Genomic DNA, 22,142 nt, shown 5'->3' on the forward strand with positions numbered 1-22,142 from the left:
AAACTACCAACTCCCGTGACTCAAGAAAAATTTTCACAAGTACAGTAAAAATATGCCAGCAAAATCCCTCAACTCATGGAACGAATAGTACACCTCAAACTGAATCAATCCAAGCCACCAAATCAAAACTTAAAAAATGAGAATACCCTTGGGAAAGAACCAAATGATCATCCTATTGCTAACCATTCCACAAATTATAATTTGTTAACCAAAATCTCCCCAATTCCTAATTCCGATACTAACAAGTTTCAACTTATAGGAAACTTCACACGACACTCTACTAATGAATTAGTACAAGGAAATCTAAGAGTACAACCTAGTATAGATCCTACATTTCACCAAAACACTATCACTTTAAAAGACTATCATCAACATCACTATATCCCACAAAACATTCTCAAACTACTACTAAATATGTCTAAATTCAACAACCATCCATACACCCAACTGCGATAGAATATCCTACAACGTCTCAACCAAAGACCACAAACGAGCAATCCACTCCACTTTCCATCAATTGATGGGAACAATCTCACTTTTTAAACCAACCTCACGTCTGAGTCACCAACCACAATATCATACCCCTTGTCATTTCGAGCCATATCAACCACCAGAAATGACAAACTACAACATGCGAAATTCTGTATTTCAAAACCTTAAAAATCCGTTCATACCTTTCGACGAGAACTACTCGAACATGAACACACACTTACTAGTGATCTTCCCACGTGCGGTCCAAGTATCACCTTACTCGAGTTGGGAAAGAATGCTAGACCTTAACAAAAATGTAAAAAAAACCATACTACCCTCCCTAAAAGAGGAGCGACTCAACTAGAGCTAACACAAAAACTAACTTCCCTGTAGTTCTATCACATATTCACTACCTTTCACAACTTTTCAATCTGAACTCCCACCATCTCTCGCTTATTCACCAATTGAATATCTTTGTAAATTCCTCACTACAATAGATAATAGATATCTAAAATACAAGTGAACAGAACAAAGACAACATTAGCAATGAGGTAGATGAAAATATGGAAGACCAAGTAGTCCAGAGTGATAAAGAGGGTACCATCATTCCCTATGCAGACCCACTAGACACAACCATCGAGAGAAGAGGCATCAAACATGATAGATCCATTGACCCAAACTTTGTACTTGAAGAATCCACTAATACTAGACATGTTACTAAGTATCAAAATGAGGTTTTTAATTAAAGTCCCTCGGGAAGTGAACAAAGTGGACTTGGAGATACATTGCTACAACTCCTAGGATTCACTGAAATACGTTGCACTACTTATCCCAACGATAATGGACAAAAAAGCCCTGGCAGGGAATGCAAGTAGCTCATCAACAACTATGAACCTGGAAATTACTCTAATGCCAAGACAGAATCGCATTGTTCAGGAAACTCTATCAATGAAGATTTTACTTTGGCATTGTATGGATGCAACCAATGCTAATTTCATGAAGAACATGCGCACACTCATGGAATATCACAACCCAACAATTCTTGCTCTCACCGAAAAAAGAATGGAGGACCATAATAAAATTTTACAGCCACTAGATCTCACTGATGTCATTTAGGTCCCAGCTTTGGGATACTCTAAAGGGATTTCTTTGCTTTGGAGGAATTCAGAAATCACCACTAAGCCTTTTGTTTTAATTGAACAAGAAATCCACACCTTTGATGAGGTTAGTACAAGCTTCCCTAAATGGTATATCTCTATAATTTATGCTAAGAATTGTTAGACATAGGAAGATACTATGGGAAATTTGAGGAGTATAGCTACCAAAATCAATGAACATTGGCTAGTTTGTGGAGATTTTAACGAAATCACTAGTGCTTCCATTAAGCTTTGGGGAGACCTATAAACAACACTAAGAGCTCAACTTTCATCAGTTTTCTTGATGATATGGACATGCTCAACTTAGGCTTTACGGGGCAAACATATACTTGGAAAAATAAGCACAAGAGTAATAAAACTCTCATTATGGAACACCTTGATCACTTCCTTAACAATTACTCTTGGTTAATTCTCTTCTCGAACACAAGTCTATCGTCTCCCTCGTATACAGTCCGATCAATTCCCTATACTCCTAAAATGCCTAAATATCTCTCGAAAGTCAAAAAAATTATTTAGATTTGAAACTATGTAGATTAGGCACCCAAATTAACTTAACATAGTAAGTGGAGCGCGGAAGGATACCTACAAAATTTCCTCCAAAATATAAAAATTTGGAAAAAATAAACCTTTGGTAATCATTTTAAAAAATATATATATTCTCAACAGATTAAATGGATTACGACAAATAAATGCAATAAATAAAAATAATTTCCACCATAATCTAGAGAATTCTCTTAGTATAGAGTTCAACGAAAATCTTAAAAGAGAAGAGGACTTCTGAAAGCTAAAATTGTAACATTCCAGAAAATTACATGTCTAGTGAAGAGCCTAATAGGTCTTTAAGATTGTGTATTGGGGATATATAGGCATTTCAATGCCCAATATTGAGAAATATTGGGCATAGTATAGAAATTGGCTAAGGGTATTAGCCAATTTCTATATAATACCCAAATAAGCAAAATATTAGGCATATTAGAAAATATTGGCTTAAAGGGTGTTAGCCAATTTTTCTAAGTATTAATCATCTTGTTAAAGAAATGTACTTTCAATGAAGACCCTAAGCTAAAAACATAGATTTTCCAACATTTGCACATTAGGTATGCGGCATCCATGTGTCAAGCCTACGCACCATAGCACATGACCAATTAAAATGTGCATGTAGATTAAGCAGTACCCAAGGACATAGTGAGGATCCTTGGGACAATAAGTAAACATTCCAAATAAACCATCATGAATAGTTAGTTAGGAAAGTAAAAGCACCACATGTACAAGCACATGTGAAGAAGCGGCCAAGGGAGGGGACACCCTAACCGAATTCGGTTAGGTAGTTAGGGGGCAGGCGTGTGCAAGGGTCCTTCCATGTGGAGCCTAACTCCCTAAAAAACTCTAAACTCTAACTAACTGACCTAACTATCTAACTAACCTAGAACTAAACGAAATAAACCAATTAGTGCACCCGACAACCTAAGACTTAACCGGGTGACACTAACCTAGTAACTAGTTAAAGAGACAACTTAGTACCTAACTTAGGATGATCCAAAAAGGTTATTTATGGTCCCAAAGACTTAGGGGTACTTTAGTAATTACCCTAGTTCCCTTATTTAATTAAATCAACAATTTCATTAATTAACAAAAAATTTATAATTTGGCCAAGACCCTAGCAAATTTTTAGATTTTGGTTAAGTCAAATGGTCTCCTATGTTTAGTCAACTTAGGAGGGGTAATTAACTAATTAATTTATTTAATTTACTTAATTAGAATAAGTTGAATGAGTCAAGATCAGTTCCTAAGAGTTAGACTCATGTTTAAACAAAACGAAATTCACAACGCAAAACAGTGAACAAACGAAAAGGGAAAATAGAAAGTTTCTCTTGATTCTCTTGGGAGATTTCAAGGTACTCTTCAAGGTTTCGTGCAAGGTGATCTTAGTAGATTAAATTCTTCATAAGGTATGGGTTTCAATCCTGGAACTCATCCTCCAAGAGGCTTTTCAAACGCTTCAAACTCATGAATTTCAAAACTAGGGTTGTTCCTAATGACATTGTTGAACGTACATCTCCCTAGTTATCCTTGTTTTCGATTCTAATAAGTATATAGATGTAAATCTCGAACATGTTGTTGGTATGTGGTTCTAACTGATTTTTATGTGTAAGTTTCTTGATTTGCTAATGACTAATGAGACCTATAGATTGGATTCGAATGATTTGAGTGTTAGTTACACGAATTAAGGAATGATATAATATTAACTTGTGTTTCGAGAATATGAAGTTACTATGAATCGGACAACTAAAGCAATTATTTGTCCCCTTAAGGCAATTACCATAGAACTTTTTACCACACTTTCCATAAGTTGGCTTCTCATTTGGTGAATTAGTACCTTTAACCTTCTTGAATTTAGGGTTAGACACCCTATCACAACTAGCCTTTGGGAATTTGGAAATGACTTGATTAGAAACCCGCTTCTTAAATCTAGGCTTGTCTTGTATCTCAAGCCTATTCTTTGAAGAATCTCCGTCGAATGTCCTTGCTCTCTTAGTATCTCTACTCTTTCGCTTAAGCCTTGCCTCCTCAACCCTTATTGCATAAACCATAAGACGGGAAATGTTCATGTTGTCATGTAGCATGGCCGATTGGCACTCTTCTTGTAAGTCCTCCGACACCCTGTTACAAAATGGCTCATTTGGTCTCTAGAATCGGAGACCAAAGAAGGAGCATATTTGAACAACTTAATGAATTTAAAAAAGTACTCATGGACACTCTTTCCTCCTTGGTGAAGATTGATGAACTCCGACACTTTTTTCTCCCTCATCTCTCTAGGGAAGAACCGATCTAGAAAAGCCGCCTTAAAGATCTCCCAAGTCACCGAACCACCCCTCATCCCTCCAATGCACATACCAAGTTTGAGCCACATCCTTGAGTTGGTATTGGTCAACTCGGCCTTCTCACTTGAAGACACCCCCATAGCATATAGTATCTTGTAGACCTCATCGATGAATTCTTGTGGGTCTTCATCAACCTTATACCCATAGAAAGTAAGAGGGTTCATTCGAGTGAAGTCCCTTAGATGGGAAGCCATAGTAGTGACTTTTTTATAAGAATGGGGAGCAATCTCCCGATTGGCTTGGGCCGTCATAGCTTGGGATTAAACCATTGTGGCTTGTGCTAGAGCAGTAATGGATTGGGCCATTTGAGCAAGAATAGCCTCATCTCAGCCTCCGTCATAGGTGGAGGGTAAGTCGGGGCTTGATCAACATTAGCATTTTCCTCAAGTGGAGGAACTTGGTCACCATGGGGAGGAGCTCTCGCATTATCAACTTCCTCCTCAAGTCTTCGAGCCGCATTCCTTTGAGTGTTCATGCTTCCTATAAGCACAACAATAGGATTAGATGCAAAAGTTCACCATAAGTATACTCTATTGGAACGATATTAGTTTTCCAAGAAATAAAATGATTTCTAAACATCATATAGGTTCCTACTCATAAGTGTGGCGCGCTTCACAATTATGAACACAAACCTACATAGACGTGGTAGAGAGAGAGACATAACTCAGTGATATTCAACCTCATGCTCTGATACCAAGTTTTTCATATTCGGGTTTACCCCCTAGACGTAAGCGGCGTTGTCGTCCTTTTCAAGGACTAAGACTAGCCTCTTAGACTCATGTCATTACATTCATAGGTTGAAAAATGCAGAAAAATTAAAAACTCTCATTGTCACTACTTGGAGGTTTACATAGACCTCTGCATACACATAATATATATTCACATCGAGTATAAATAGACCCTTCGTATAGGAAGGTTACATGGCCTTCTAATTTTATTGCACATACATATATGAAAAATATAGAAATAGTCTCAACGATTGTCTCATCTCATACTATCTACACGATTATCACAATATGGGCATAGCTCTTACATCAATCCAATAAGACCATGTATAGGTCATACGAAAGTATAATACTCAACTAAAAAGGAAAGAAATGAAAGAGTCAATAAGCTCATAACAAAATCCATAAGCTAAAGGATGGCATTGCCCTCAAAAGTTGAGGACCTACCCTACTTGGATGAAAGGAATAATCCAATCCTTCAACAATGTCGCCTTCCAAACTTTCCAACGACCGGAACCTAAAACGTTTTGCAAAAGGGAAGAAAATGGGGTTAGTACTCCACATGAACTAAGTATGGGAACTTATGCACATACAGAAGCAAAACATGCTAAAAGGGACTTTTTCGTCAAAACATGTCATTTTACCCCTTTAGGGACTTAATGCAAACTCAAGTAAGTCATATCAACCAACCAAACATATCATAATAAGTCCTTATCAAGTCAACAAGTGCAACGACCAAGAAAAGCTCCATAACCTTACTCAATCAAGTATCCTCAACAAGAAAACATGATCAATGTCCAACTTTACATATCATGCATTTAGGTTTACATTTCATCATATATTAACATTTTAACCCAAGGCATATGCATAAATGAAAAAATCAACATATATTATCAACAATGTGTCATTGTCATCATGTATAAATCATATTATCATAACATAAACATGTATAAAAACCTCCTCCTAAGACTCCTATCAAGGCTAACTAGTGCAATGTTTAGGTAGAGTCCCATACCCCTACCTAAACCAAGCTAGACCTCTTAGGTTATCCAAGTTAGGGTTCAAGTCCTTTAATTCGTTTTACCTTTTGGGAACATCTTTCCCTACCCGACATAGACCACATGAGCTAGTGTGAAATTCGGTGTCATAAAACCCTACACCTAAAGAAGGCGGAATACTTGCCAAGATAGTACCAAAACATGAATCATAACAACTACATGGATCCACTAGCTAGTATTCCTATGGGGGCAACAAAGTTCAAGAACTAGGAGATATAGTTGGTACCCTCTTTATGCGCCATGCATTATAGTCTCCAATCTCAAGAGTAATATAGTGTTCCTACCTTCCCTATGTGGGAAGGGACACTCCTCAATCTAGTTCACTTGGTGCTAAGCTAGAGTCCCTTTTTTGAAATGTCTTTAAGCCTTTAATTATCAATCATAGTTTAAATTTATGCCATAGGGTCTACCCCTTAAATAATTATCATCATCAATAGCTCAATAAGAATTGTATGAGTATAAGTCCTTTCATCACAATTCATATAAGTGAGGTTAACACATCCACAATTCATAGTATATCTAGGCACATTGATAGTTTTCACCATCCTTATATCACATACACATTAATCAACCTCACAACATAGTCAAGACATTTCAATTCAACATCATACCACCCTATAATCCTAGTATAAGGCATACTCCAATTTAATATCATGACTTAACAACAATTAATCACAATTGGAAGTAAAGATAGAGGTTCTAAGACTTACCAAGTCTTCCTCATAGTCTACCATCAAGGTCTTACCATCAACCCATAGCTCAAACCAATTTGGGGAGTAACATCACAATGATAACCAATAAGATAACAACGCCAATTGCATCTCTATAATACAACTCAACTTTAGATCACAACTTGAGAGAAGATACATAGGGTAATTTTACATTATAATTAATAACCTAAATCACATCTCAAGAAATAGAATGATAGTCCTACAATTCATCTTAATTTAATCATAATAACACCATAGTATAGTGATCAAATCAACAACCAACTCAATTGAATGATCACAATACAATATAGGTCAAGATCACTACCTAGGGTGAGGGATAGAGGATCATATTCTTCAATTTAGACCAAACCGTCAACACTTATCATAAAAGTTGAATTACATGTTAATATACTCAATATATCCCTAAGAAATCATTAATAACTCAATTCATAACTTCAATTTCGCAATTGAATAAAACTCACAAGAAAACTCAACTTTTGAAATCTATTTTGAAGGAACCCTTTGAGGAAAGAGTCTCAAAGGTGAATAGAACTCATACATTAATGTTTGTCAACAATTTGATGGTGAATTCGTCCATTTCCAGCCCCCAAAGCCTAATCCTTGCTAGTTTCAATGGTGAGTTCATGTAGAGAGAGAAATAAGAGAGAAGGAAGCGAGTTTATTTGTGAGTTGTCTTTAGATTAATGAGAGTTGAGGGTATTTATAGTGGGACTTAATCAACTTAATTAGTCTCCCTTTAATCCCCAACTAACCCCTAAACCACCTAATTAATTAAATAATTTGAATTAAAAACGTGCAGCATCTTAGGACCCTCATAGACGAGACCCCACTTATGGGCCGTCTGTGATCGACAAACATCCCCCCCCCCCCGTCCTGCACTCCGTCATCTTGGTTATAGACTATGAAGGTGAGGGTTTTCCTCCAATTGTCTAAGTGTGGGACGACGGTGGCATCAATGCCCCGTCGATCTACACACGGATCGTGGCCTGCACCTCTGCACTCTGTCGATGAGTTCAGAGGCTTTGAGGGTGAAGGGACCTTCTCCTCCAGCCTAAGTGTGGGACGATGGTTGAATCTACTCCCTGTCGATCCACACACGGGCCGTCTTCTGTCCCATCGATGCACACTATCAGGCAATGTTGCATCAAACTACAAGGGTCCTTCTCAAGGGCCCTTGGTTGGTCCTTGGGGAGTCGTACCCAGACGTTTCAACCATGAAACAACTCAAACACCTATTAGATACCTTTCCACCAATTTTTGTACATTTTCGACTCCTAAAAGTTAGTCAATCAGGCTAAGGCACACTAACATCCCTTTGAACCAACTTCCCGGACGTCATGGACGTTCTTGGATGTTTTGGTTCTTAAACCTCCTAAATGACCTATATTTATTAAAATTGGACTTAGAAACAGTACTTAGACTTTATGACACCTATGTTAGGCTTTACAATGTGTCTTGTTTTTTTTTCAAGGTGTTACAATTGACCATATGAACAACAAGTTGAGAGGCTCGAAAACTCGCTTTCCAACCTTAAGGGGAAGAACAACACTAGTAAAATCAATCCTAGACTCTAGTCCTACCTATACAATGCAATGTAACTTAATCCCCCATGTGACCCCTACCACATCGACCGCATTCAAAGAAACTTTCTTTGGGGATCAACACAAGGAAAAAGTAAAATGCATCTTGCAAATTGAAATTAGTGACATCCCCTATTGAAAAATGGTGATCTAGGAATCCAGAAAACTAATGGAAAAAACTTTGCTTTGTTAGAAAGTCTTACCTAGAGCTTCTTACAAAATAATAATCACCTTTGGGTTGAGGTTCTTAAGAAAAAAGATACTTGAACAGAAGTCAAATGACCGACTTGAAATATTACCCCGATACTCATATATATGGAAAATCTTATTAAGAGCCTACCCACTATTCCCAAAAAACATCTCTTAGAATGGGGTAACAGAGAAAAATTTTGCATTTGGGAAGAAAACATGATAAATACAGCATACTCCCTACGACAAGTGATCCAAGGGCCGATCACTGAAATAGAAACCAAGATGGTCCTAAAAGAAATGCATCAAGAATAAAAACTGGGATTCTTCTTCTTTATCTTTTCAAATCCCTAATAACAACGAAATTAATCATAGAAAACACTTACTCACAAACATCAAACACCAAGCCTGACACCTTCTATTGGAACAAGAGCAATGATGGTTATTTTAACACTAGAATTGCCTACTTAAACATTTCAAAGCTAACTATGAAACTTCTATAAATACAAATTGTAATTATGTATGGTTGTGGAAGATAAATGCAATCAATGGAAAAAAAAATTCATGTGTCTTCTCCTAACACTCATAAGTTCCCTACTTTTGTAGCCCTTTAGTACAGAAATATTACTACATCCAAAAATATTGTGCATCTGGTCTCGACATGGAGGAGGAAACAAATCTTATTTTTTTAAAACTGTCCGAATGCTAAATAGATCTGGAAAACTAGAGTATAAGAATCACCTCCCATGACCCCTCCATACAAAAATTCATCAACTATGTACCACAAAAAGATTCATAACCATAAACAAGCACCAACAGGCGCCTACCGCTATTCCAGTTCCAATTGTTCTTTGGGATATTTTGAAGAACAAAAATAGCAAACTTTATAAAAATTCAAATATTAGAAGGGCTACTAATACAATTAAGAATATTTCCTTCCAAGCCATGGAATACTTTCACTTAAACCAAATTTCTCCTAAAAAAGTTCCTAGATATATGATTATACTTTCTTGGCGCAAACCGCTGGATGAAAAATACAAACTAAACACTCATATGAACCAAACTCTTCTAATGGTGGAAGTGGTGGAGTAATTAAAGATCATCTAGGAATATGTATCGCGGGATTCACATGCAAAATCATAGCAAGAAATGTCCTACATGCAGAAGTTCTAGCCTTGCTATATGATCTGAATCTAGCGAAAAGTAAAAACTTAAAATATGTTCTTGTGGAAATGAACTCGGTATTACTTAACACCATATAGCAATAATCTCATATACTCACATATTTTCGCTGATTGCAATTACTCCTCTAATTGGAAGGACTATCCCCGAAACACATTCTGAGAAAGGCTAATGCAGTAATAAACCTACTAGCTAAATACGGAAGAGAAATGAAGGATCCAATGATTATCAACAATCAAACTTTGGTTTTGAAAGCATCCCCTTCACTAGTAATAAATGCATTAGAAAGATATGTGATTGAAACGGTAACTCGTAGACTAGTTTCACTTTTGTATGATTGAGCATATTATTAACAAAATAAAATCCTTTCTTATTTAGCCCAAAAAAAAAAAAATACATCCAGGCTACGTGAGCCCATAGATTTCCTTTTGGTACCCAAAAAGCATAAATACAAACCGAATCCCCTATCTCCCACCTCTTCACATGTGCCCCTTCGAACCGCCATTAACAAAGACCCAATCTCTACATATTGTGCCTCTCGGACCTCATCATCATCGTTTGTGTCTATTCCCCTGTTTGTTTATCAATTCCTTGATTGCTTACCCACTATTCGATCTTCATTTTGATCTGAAACCTCAGGGTACTGGAGATTCTATGCACATATATTGATACTGTGTGGTAATTTTATTGCACTTCCTGTCTTTTACTTTTTGCAGAAATTGGGGATTTTAGGAGTTGGATTGCAAGTTGCCGCACCTGAATTTTGATTCTTTGTCGGTTTTATGGATTTTATTGATGCTATTTAAAGATTTGTGCAATCTATGGGTTTTGTTTTTAGTGATTAGAGAAATCTGCCGGTTAAATAAGAGGATTATGTTTTTAAGAGTTTATATTGTTCCTATGCATGTGTTGAACTTTGGGTCTGTTGTGTCAAAATGTGAATCCCTCAAAGAACACAGAGTCTACCGCGTTGCCCTTTTTTAATTGTAGGACAATGAAGATTAATGAAGCAATAACTTAACCTTTGTTGTTGGACTGGATTTTTGTGTTAAAGACTTGTAGGTTAGTGTTCGAGGTTTGGAGAATCTCTAGCCTTAGAGAACACCTAAATTGTGTTCAAATTAACAAATTATATATTTGGAACAATTGGGCCAGAAATGGATGTAAAGGATTATATAATCGACTAAAGCAGTTTGGGTATCTGGTGTTATTGAGTTTCCATTTTTTTGAATATACCTTCTGTGATAATGCAATTGGGAATCTTAAAAGTATGAATTGGTCATTTACGGCTTATCACTGTCATGGTCATTGTCACTTCAAGATGTTTGTTACTCCAAGCTATTACATGGATGCTGATTTTGAATCGGAAGTGGGTATCAATTGAGGTATGTAGCATTACAGGAGAGTTATTGTTTGTAGTCAACTCTTGCGAGTGTGAGATTATGTTGATAACTCCAGCTTCAATATTAGAATTTGAAGCATTAATTCATTTGCTTGTTGGGTAACTCTTCTTAGTGGACAGGAATTATAGATGGAACTATGAAGTTTATAGTGATTAATGTACCTTGCATGCTTGCTTTTGTTAGACTTTCAACATTAGGAGCCTAACATACGGAGGGAATTGTTCATTAACATTTACCATTTACCATAACCTTTGAGGCGTTGATTATCCATACTAAGAAGATATAGAGGAGGAGGAAACATTAATAGCCCTGCTCGAGTAATGTATGATTATGTGTCTGCATGTCTAACATATGGTTTACGCCACTAAACATCGGTTCTTTTAAGTAGAATTGGAGGGTTTTTATTTGCATTTATTTTTATGTTGTATGGCTCTGAGATCATATGGCTTGTAATTCAACAATACTGATAAAGAAACAATAGGAATGTCATAAGTTACATTAATACAAAAGTGCAACTCAGTGCTGCTATGCGTGGGGTCTTTGGAAGGGCTGACCACAACAGTCTATTGTATGCAATCTTGCCTTGCATTTCTGCTAGAGGAGGTTTCTGAAGTTATGCTTACAACATATGGTTTACAACCTTTTCAGTTATGCCAGAGGTCCTCTTCTGAAGTTATTTTATTATATTTGGAAATATAATTAGCACTGAATCTGATTGTTCGATTTGGAAACCCACATCTTCTCCCCATGTCTCACGCTCACTCTCGTTTAATTTATGCCCTTGACCACATTTGTCGAACCATTTTTTTTAGTTTTGCATATACAAAGGTGACATTCTCGGTTTGCTTTTAGCAAGAAAATTCTTATTCTAGTAGATGCAACTCCAGTTCTCATATCCCTTCCTAGGAAAATTTGATTGTGTCTTCTGCTTGAATGATGTAACAATTCTGCAAATTTCAAAAATTTCTGCTTTTTATTTTGGTAGGGATGTTGAAGGTTGTTTTTCCTCTAAATTGGTAGCACATGTGGTTATATTTTGATAACCTATCCAAGTAACTTGTATATAATAGATTGAAGATAATTTGTCTATGACATATGTACTGATATATGCTTGTTAATCATAGGTTTTATGAATCACCTGTCTCTCTATTGTCATTTTTCTTGTCTTGGAAGTTTATAGGAATCAAATTTTCTGCCTTGTTCCTCCTTTTATTTCAGATGTTTTTTTTATTATTTTAATTTTAAAGTATTCCCTTTTTCCTCTAAATTGGCAGCACATGTGGTTATATTTTGATAACCTATCCAAGTAACTTGTATATAATAGATTGAAGATAATTTGTCTATGACATATGTACTGATATATGCTTGTTAATCATAGGTTTTATAAATCACCTGTCTCTCTATTGTCATTTTTCTTGTCTTGGAAGTTTATATGAATCTAATTTTCTGCCTTGGTCCTCCTTTTATTTTAGATGTTTTTTTTATTATTTTAATTTTAAAGTATTCCCTTTGTGGTATTATGTAGGGTGCTGTTTTCATCATTGAAGGAACTGATATTGCAATTTCTACTTGAAGTTCTGTTTTCCCCCTGTTGTTATATATGGGCTGAAGTATATATTTATGGGACGTGCAGAGGATGATGAACCACCACCAAAACGTGTGAAGGTATCCTCCAGAAAGGGAGATCTTCCAAAGAGTACACTTCTGACTGATCCTGCAAGTTGCTCACTGAATGACTTGATGGCTCACCCCCTGGTTCGTCAAGGGGACGATGAGGTCGTTGGTGCAAAAGGGGTTGTTAAGAAAGTTGAATTTGTGCGAATCGTAGCAGAGGCATTATATTCTCTTGGTTATAACAAAGCTGGTGCACGTCTAGAAGAAGAGTCTGGGATTCCTTTGCAATCTGCTGAAGTAAAGTTATTTATGCAGCAAATCCTTGATGGTAAATGGGATGAAAGTGTTGCCACTTTACATAAAATTGGTCTAATAGATGAAAAAATTGTTAAATTGGCATCATTTGAGATATTGGAACAGAAGTTTTTTGAACTGTTGGATGGAAAAAATGTCATGGATGCTTTGAAGACATTGAGGACCGAGCTTGGACCTCTTTGCGTAAACAATGATAGAGTCCGTGAGCTTTCTTTGTGCATTCTATCACCTTTACAGCAGGTTCTTGCTGGGATGTCAGGTCAAGATGTTGTGCGACCAAAGTCACGAACAAAACTCCTAGGGGAATTGCAGAAATTGCTTCCACCCGCGGTCATAATTCGTGAACAAAGATTGGTACATCTCGTCGAACAGGCTCTTGACTTGCAACTAGATGCTTGTAGGTTTCACAACTCGTTGGTAGGTGAGATGTCTTTGCTTACTGATCATCAGTGCGGAAGAGATCAAATTCCATCTCAAACTTTGCAGGTTAGATTGCATTATTCTTTATACCTGGTCAAGCTTATGATTCTAGTATTTGTTAGAAATGTTTAGTGCTCCTTATAATCCCCTAATTCTTTGATCCATTTGTGTTTTAGTTTGAGTATATACCGATGATAAATTTCATGAAAGTGTTGATCAAGCTCTTACTTTATGTTCCATATTGTGTTCATTTAATGGATTATTACATCGTTTAATCTATCTCTGTTTGATTCACTCACTCTAGTAGTGGAAAATGCCAAACCACTAGTTGAGTTGACTCTTGTGAGTTGTGTCTTTTAAGTTAAAGACAATTCTATGGCATACTCTATATTTTATAGTTATGTCTTGTCAAAGGTATCTAAGAATTGTATATGAAGGGTATGAGAGCTTTTGCTGCAGTACTTGGGAGCTATCATTATGTGTTAATACCTAAGATATTCAATTACAGGTGTGACTAAGGAGGGCACAAGATAATTTGCTATATGAAATTAGGGTTTTATAAGAGCGGAGATAGCTATCAATATGCCTAGATCTTTAGTATATGGCGTAGCTAGTAAATTGTTGGGTTGTGTAACTATATTGTTGAAGATTTTAATAGTGGAATAGTTTTATGATTTTTGAGTTGGTTTTGAACTAGAGTTTTACTATGTTAGCAAGTTATTGGATTCAGTCTTATCTAGTTCTTGTGTTGCCAAGTTCTAGTAGTTGTTGCTCATATCTCAATCTTAACCTGAGTTAAGATTATAGAAAGAGGATGAACATTGGAAATACATGCAAGATGAACTTCATCTAAACTTGCTTAGTGGTTTGATGATCTAGACTTGGTCAAAACATATTGAAGTAGCTTTATAGCTTAGAATCTCAATAGATTTTCCATATTGCCTCTGAAGGCTAGTGCAGTGTGGAGCCTGGGGGATTGGAAGAGTTGAGAATCGACTTGCAATAACATTGCCACGTCAACACAGCCATCACCAAGGCAAATAGAAATGGGCTAAGATTTGGTCCCTGGAAGTGCTTTGAGTCTACTCTCATTGTTCTTACTAGAGTCTTGCTCCATCATCATGTCCTTCATTGCCTAAATATAAGCCACTGGTATACCTCTAGCCTCGAGGCATCTCCATAGAACTCCCTTTCAGACTTATTTATAGGCCTTTTCTAGGTCAATGAACACCTTGTGTACGTCGCTCTTTCTCTCCCTATACTTCTCCATTAGTCTCCACAAAATTAAAGCTTCTGTAGTTGATCATGACATGTATCCGAGTGGTTCTTGAAAAAACACACCCTGCTCACCCCTATCTCCACTGCTCCTTCCCAAACTTTCATAGTGGCTTGGCAGGTTGATACCCCTTTAATTGTTGCAAATTTGGATATCACCCATGTTTTTTACAACAGAATCATTGTACTTCATCTCCATTCTTCGGGCATTTTGGATGTCACCCATGTTTTTTAATCCTTCTAACCTCCATCACTTGCTCCGTTAGGTCCCTATCTCTACTAAAATGCCTACTCCATTCCTATCCCTCGAGCATCCCCCACAACTCAAATCCATCCACAATGTGTTCCTCCGTTCCTACCCATTCGGTCTTCTTGGGATACAAGCTAATATCTTCCTCTTCTTGAGAATCTACACCAACTCTATGGACTTTCCTGTCAATGTCTCTATATTTCAACAACTCAGTTAACACTCATGCCCCTCGCCATTGGCCTTGACCAAAGTCATGACCCTATTCTACCATCGTCCACCAGTGCCACCAAAGTAGATGCAAACTAAACAAGAATTGAGTAAAATATTTACTAAATCAAGTGTAGAGCCTATATAATCAATAGTTTGAGAACTAGAAATGAAAAATCAACTCAAAAACTATTAACATTAGAAACAGAGGCAAACAATTGATCAAGAGAACTGGAAAATTGAGTAATACAAAAGGCGACACCTTTTCCTCCTTTCTTGCCTCTCGCCTCTCGCCTTTTGTCGCCATGGCGTTGCCTAAAGATTTCCTCACCACAAAGCTAAAAGGCGATGAAGGGTTGCCTTGCCTGGCCTTTCACCATTGACTAGGAGGCGATCACCTTTCACAATTGCTCCAATTCAATTGATTTCAAGAAAATAATTGTTATCATCATCCGTTGGATGATGAGCGTAATTGTAGCAAAATCAATGAAGTGGCTGATTTGTGGAGAATTCGATGAAATCAGTGACTCAGATGTCAATCAGCACCACAACTTCTTGACCAGTTAAGGGAAGTTAGGGAAAGAACCTGCACACTGCTAGGAGTACTGCTCGGTTTGATATCATTCTGACCTCGTTGATAGAGGTCGCTCGAAAATAATGTTTTCTTCTCTGGTCAGATCAGATCGGGGTTGGGATGTCAATCAGCACCGGAACTTCTTGTCCAGTTAGGGAAAGAACCTGCTTATGGCTTTGTAAAGTAGCTGAAAATTGCAGTGCTAGGAGTACTGTTCGGTTTGATATCGTTCTGACCTCCTTGATAGAGGTCGCCCGATAATAATGTTTTCTTCTCTGGTCAGATCAAATCAGAGTTGACAACGTGGTGTGTAGGGGAGATGGGTCAACGACGCTGGCGGTATGTGGCAGAGCAGAGTTACATGTAGAGAGAAAAGACAGTTTTATGGAGAGTATAGGAAGTTGTGGGTGTTTTTAGCCTACCATATCCTTTGCGTAGCGATAGAAAATTTTCTACTTTGTGGGATGTATACATGCACCATTAGTTCCCAAAAAGACCTAGATTAGAGTCCAGGTCTCGAGGACCTTAATCTTAAGGTTTTATCTTCTAAGAGGAATAGCTTATCAATGTTTATTCCATCCAACTAATTCACGATGCAAAATAAGGTTCACATTTCAATAATGGTACAACATGACCTTATGATGACATTTCTATGGCTGAGTACCTCGTTCTTTACATAATAGCTTTCTTGGAAGTGTTAAGCCTCATTTGTTTTTATTAAGACTAAGATGTTTGATTATCAATACACATCTGAATATTAAGATGTTTATTAAGAATTGGATATTTGAATCTGAGTATAGATCTGAACATTAAGATGTTGCATTAAGATTGGAATACTAAATAAATAAGATTGGTTGTTGTTTCAACATTTGAATATATTTAACTTATTTTTATTTAATAATTAATATATATATAAACTCGAATGTTACCTAATATAATATGAATAAATATATTTTAAAAATTGTACGGGGGCTGGTAGTGGTGATGGTGAACGGTGGAGGTTGTGGGTGTCGATAAGGGATTGTGTTGGTTGTGCTTAGTAGTTAGGCGTAATGGTGGTTAACAATAGTGGTTAATGATGGAGGTAGTTGCGGTACCAGCTAGTAAGTGTGGTGGATATTATTGATAGTAAATGGTGATGAATGATGATAGTTGTTGGTGATGGTTGTGATTGTCGATTAGTGACGATATATAGTGGTGGCTGATGGTAGTGATCGGTGGTCATTGAGGTAGTGATAGTTGGTGGCGACGATTGAAAATGGTGGCTAGTGTTTGTGACATGATTGTGGTGATTGACAACTTAGTGGTCGTGGTTGAGGATAGTTGTTGGTAATTTATAATGGTGGACACAGTTTTTTGTTGTGAAACTGGATGGTGTAGTAGTGAACTGCCAATTTTCTAGACAGCCGATCTTGAACAACCACACAGTGATTGGACTGAAAGGAGAGAGGGGGAGGTGGATGCGAAGTGTGAAACAAATAGATCAGTCGATATGACAAACTACACAGTGATTCAGTGATTGGACTGATAGGAGCGAGGGAGAGGTGGATGCAAAGTGAAGCAAACTTTATGTTCTCGTTAACTTTGTACTTCATTGGCTTTCTTCTGCTCTCATTTACTAGCTATATGCATCAACCTCTGCTTTTCTTAGAACCAATTTTCTTCGTCCTCCATTATCCAAAAAGAACATTGTTTCCAATTCTTATGATTCTTTCTGAATTTTCACTGATATGTAGAGTAACTCGAGTTTATTTCTACCGACATGATTTTCTTAGCACTTGATGTCTACTTGTTTCATCCTTGATTTAAATTTTCCAGATATTACAAGATCACGGTGATGAAGTATGGTTCTTACAGTTCTCCCACGGTGGAAAATACTTGGCCTCGTCAGCTGCTGATTGTTTGGTGATCATATGGGAGGTAAGTGCCCTCTTAAAGATTCTTTGTCATATCATATATTGATGTATCATTACTAGATCATTAATCACATTGGTTTCAGCAGAATTTCATTTCCTCCCTTTTTGTATCGATTACCATCCTGATTTTTATTGGGCTTTTGCATTTCTATTGAAGAATGAGTATTGGAGGACAGTGAATAGAAGACAATAGTGTTTTTTGGGAAATAGTTTTACCTGATTATATGCTTAAGATCTAGGGATAAAACATACTCCCATCCGTTTCAATTTGATTGTCCTGTTTAGACTTGTCACATAGTTTAAGAAAGTAAAGGAGATTTTTTAATCTTGTTGTCATATATTAAAGATGTATTGAATGTACCAAATTCCCTTAAGTATTGTGGTCTTCAACATGCCATGTGGAAAGTTAGTATTAAAGAGTTTCCAAAAAAGTAAAGAGACATTCTTTTTATAACGGTCTAAAATAGAAAGTAGGACAAACAAATTAAAACGGAGTAAGCAGTTCACCAACACCCTAAATGTGAACATACATTGTGACAGTCAGAATCTTCTTCACCAGTGTGAATAACTTGTTTCCTGATCCAAGTAAAAGTTAAGGGACTCCTAAACTTGAGGAAATAATCTAGTAAAACTATTCATGCTCAATTATTCGTCAATCCTACGACTCTTGCAGATATTGTAAGGTGTTTACTATTTGGTCATTTGAATAGAGAAACTACAAGTAGCCAGGCTTAATCTTTTTCTGGTAAAGTAACAGATTGTTTCGTTATGTTCTATTCTTTCTTGAAGCATAGATTTCAAGTTATGTTGGTACAACTTGACCGTCTCAAAGAAAAAAGAAGAAATTCAGGTAGTATTAATTTTTATTTTTTATCTTTTTCGGGGCACTGCTTTGGGTTTAGGCAGGAAGCACTGGGAATAAGAGAATATGAAGCTCTGGAAACGTCATACTATTATTTATAATCGGCACTTATTATGAGAGTATTGTGATAAACATAAGTTTAGTGATCTTTCTCAGCTCTCAGCTTTCTTGTTCTTTGTAGGTGAAATTGGATGGTTTTTTCTGTGTGAAGCACCGGTTTTCTGGACACCAGAAACCTGTCTCCAATATTTCATGGAGTCCTGATGACCATCAACTCCTTACTTGTGGGGTAGAGGAAGTTGTCAGACGATGGGATGTTGAATCAGGTGAATGTATACATATTTATGAGAAAAATGGTCTTGGTTTGATCTCGTGTGGATGGGCTCCTGATGGGAACAGGATATTATGCGGTGTTACAGACAAAAGCATTAGCATGTGGGATCTGGAAGGGAAAGAGTTGGAGTGTTGGAAAGGCCATCGGACTATTAGAATATCAGACTTGGGGATAACTAGTGACGGGAAGCATGTAGTCTCTGTTTGTAAAGATAATATGATACTATTATTTGGATGGGAATCAAAAGCAGAGAAAGTTATTCAGGAGGATCAAACAGTAACATCATTTGTACTGTCCACAGACAATAAGTATTTATTGGTTAGCCTTTGGAATCAAGAAATTCATCTGTGGGATATAGAGGGAACTGCAAAACTCATATCCAAATATAATGGGCATAAACGTTCACGCTTCGTCATAAGATCTTGCTTTGGCGGACTGAATCAAGAATTTATTTCTAGTGGAAGTGAGGACTCCCAGGTAATTTTCCTCTTGTTGATCAAGAAACACAATAATTTCCAGTATAATCTACTTGTGATATACTTGTGACATATATTCCTTATCTCGCCATGACATTCCTCATTTTCAAAATATCAGATTTCTAGTTTGCACGTCATAGCAGTAATTGACAGTAGTACTCATTTGCATCCTTTGTAGGCTGCATGAATGAAAACTTGCCAATAATATCTGAGACAGGCATTATAGCATTATATTTCAGGGTCAATCTATTCTGAATAGGGTGGTTACATTGATTTCTACCTCACATTTCAAAAAAAAAAAAAAAAGTAAAAAGGTTCCGATTTGAAAATTATGCAATTTGTGCTTTGATGCTTTCCTTTTTACTTGAGGAATAAAAGCAAGTAGGAAAATGCCTATTGAGAATCTATCATTGTGAAAACCTAATTGAAGGTACTGAGTGGGAACAACAATCAATCATGTTAGGTGCTCTTCTAGGAATATCTTGTATGAAATAGCTTCTAGGATTATTTTTCTAGTTTCTTCAGTTTCATTGATGGCTTTCAAACCCTAACTCTGCATCAATTCTGAAATCCAAGTCTCTGATTCTCATGGGCTCTTCCCATTCCATCATCAGCTGGAGGGGAGTTATGACCCACCCCCTTAAGTATCCTTGCTTTGACTCTTATCTATTCAATTCAATGTTCTGCAATGCATTTATCATATTAAGATAAGATTTTCTCTTTTACCATATTTTCAGGTTTATATATGGCACATAAGCTCAGGAGAACTTGTTGAGACGTTGGCGGGACATTCTGGAACAGTAAACTGTGTTAGCTGGAATCCAGCAGATCCTCATATGTTGGCTTCTGCTAGTGATGATCATACAATTCGCATATGGGGTTTGAATCAAGTAAAAATGGAACACAATGACACAGTTAGTAATGGTGTACACTACTGCAATGGGGGAACTTAGAAGTGTTTCCGTCGGAGAATTAGTTAGATGCTTTACTGGTTACTTCATTGGATGTGTTGATCTGCATTCTAGATAAGTTGCTATTCAACTATGTGAGCAGCTTAGACTTTATACAGGTTACATGTCATGATGATGGCAGTTTGCTTTAATATTAGCTGTTTTAGTTTATCCATATTTGTGGTCAATATGGTGTTCTTTAAGTGAACAAATTCACAAAATGGAGATACAATTGGATCTATCAACTGTTATGTTTTAGCCTGTCTGCTGTTCTTCACCCACCCTTTACAACACGTATTTGGTTGTAGATTTCATATTACAGATTTTACGAATTAGGTAAATTAGAAATGCACACAAGGTCATTTTGGTTGTTTTAGAGGTGTCTTATTCATTTGTTTGCATGAAGCCAATGTAGGTCTGACTTCTAATCATTCAAGATTTTAGGTCATTATGTGAAGAGTTAAATGCTTGTTTGGTTTGAATAGGTTTTAATTATCGTTAAAAGGTATTTTTTATATGATAATTTTCATTATCACTGTGTCTACAATGACTAATCACCACTGCCCTTCTCAATTCGAGCACTATTAACAATTGTTGTCATACTTGATAAACTCGTCATTTACATATAATTTTATCCATATCACTATCACTCACTACATCATTGCGGTTATTTCCTCCACCATCACACAACTACCAACGACACCCATTGTCAACCACTAAACATTCTCCCGTCGTTACTATCAACCTCTATCTATTATTAATATCAATTAACTCCACTGGACTACCTTTGTGGACACTTCCACTATCACAATAATCACCACAATCATTGTGAGACACTAACCACAACCATGATGAATCGTTTTCATCGTTATTACATATTAGAGAACATAAATGTTTCATTTTAATTAATCAATAATTTTAGTTATTAAATTTATATTCAAAAAATAAATAACATATTCAAATAGTTATTTAAACAATATTTGATTGTTAACAGGCTTCTTAAGAAGCCAGCCCGAAGTGGACGGTCCTAATCTTATATTGGCTTTGCCAACTTATTGGATTGCAGACGGAGAAAAACGAACGTGGAGACTTGGGTTGAAGCGTAGCGTAATTAAGAGAATCATTCCGTTTAGGGTGAGACAAAATGGGCGGGCGGGCAAAGGCGGTAAACTTTTTGAATGCTACTTACTGTTGCAACAATAAAAATTTAGACAATGATATATAACGGAGTTCCTATAATTTTACAGCAAGCTTCAAGAAAGTGAGTTTGTTGAAATTAAATTTTATTCTACATGAATATAATGCTAATATTTTTTGTGTGTATGGTATTTTATGATTAATATTTTCTTTATATTTGGCAATTCATAACATTGAAAGGCATAACTCTATCTGCACTGACTATTTGACATTGTTCATACTATATCTTATAAATAACCAATATATATGACGCTAAATTTGTATGCCCTCCTCATTCTCTGTCTTTATTATTCAAATAGTATTGCACGTGTAATACCGTAGCCTTATATTACAAAAAGGATCTATAAAAGGTACTAAAAAAAAGTTGAGCCACT

General features: G+C 36.5%; 1 protein-coding gene across 5 annotated transcripts; it reads left to right on the plus strand.

Moving 5' to 3' along the window:
* The first annotated feature begins 10,253 nt into the window (after positions 1–10,253).
* LOC101258261 (WD repeat-containing protein 26 homolog) lies at positions 10,254–20,832 on the plus strand. Of its 5 annotated transcripts, none has more exons than XM_010322816.4 (6): positions 10,319–10,653; positions 12,904–13,793; positions 17,852–17,953; positions 18,993–19,137; positions 19,231–19,622; positions 20,359–20,832. In XM_010322816.4, exons 2-6 carry the CDS (start codon positions 12,999–13,001, stop codon positions 20,572–20,574), a joined length of 1,650 nt encoding a protein of 549 aa, XP_010321118.2. In that variant the 5' UTR covers positions 10,319–10,653; positions 12,904–12,998; the 3' UTR covers positions 20,575–20,832. The 5 variants fall into 5 exon arrangements, with proteins under 5 accessions (XP_004239310.2, XP_010321118.2, XP_004239311.2 ...); XM_069298030.1 differs by having other exon boundaries at positions 10,394–10,653; positions 13,012–13,793; XM_004239262.5 differs by having other exon boundaries at positions 10,254–10,653; positions 18,993–19,622.
* Positions 20,833–22,142: the final 1,310 nt, after the last annotated feature.

This window comes from Solanum lycopersicum, chromosome 5 (genome assembly GCF_036512215.1).
Source record: "Solanum lycopersicum chromosome 5, SLM_r2.1".
Taxonomy (NCBI): Eukaryota; Viridiplantae; Streptophyta; class Magnoliopsida; order Solanales; family Solanaceae; genus Solanum; species Solanum lycopersicum.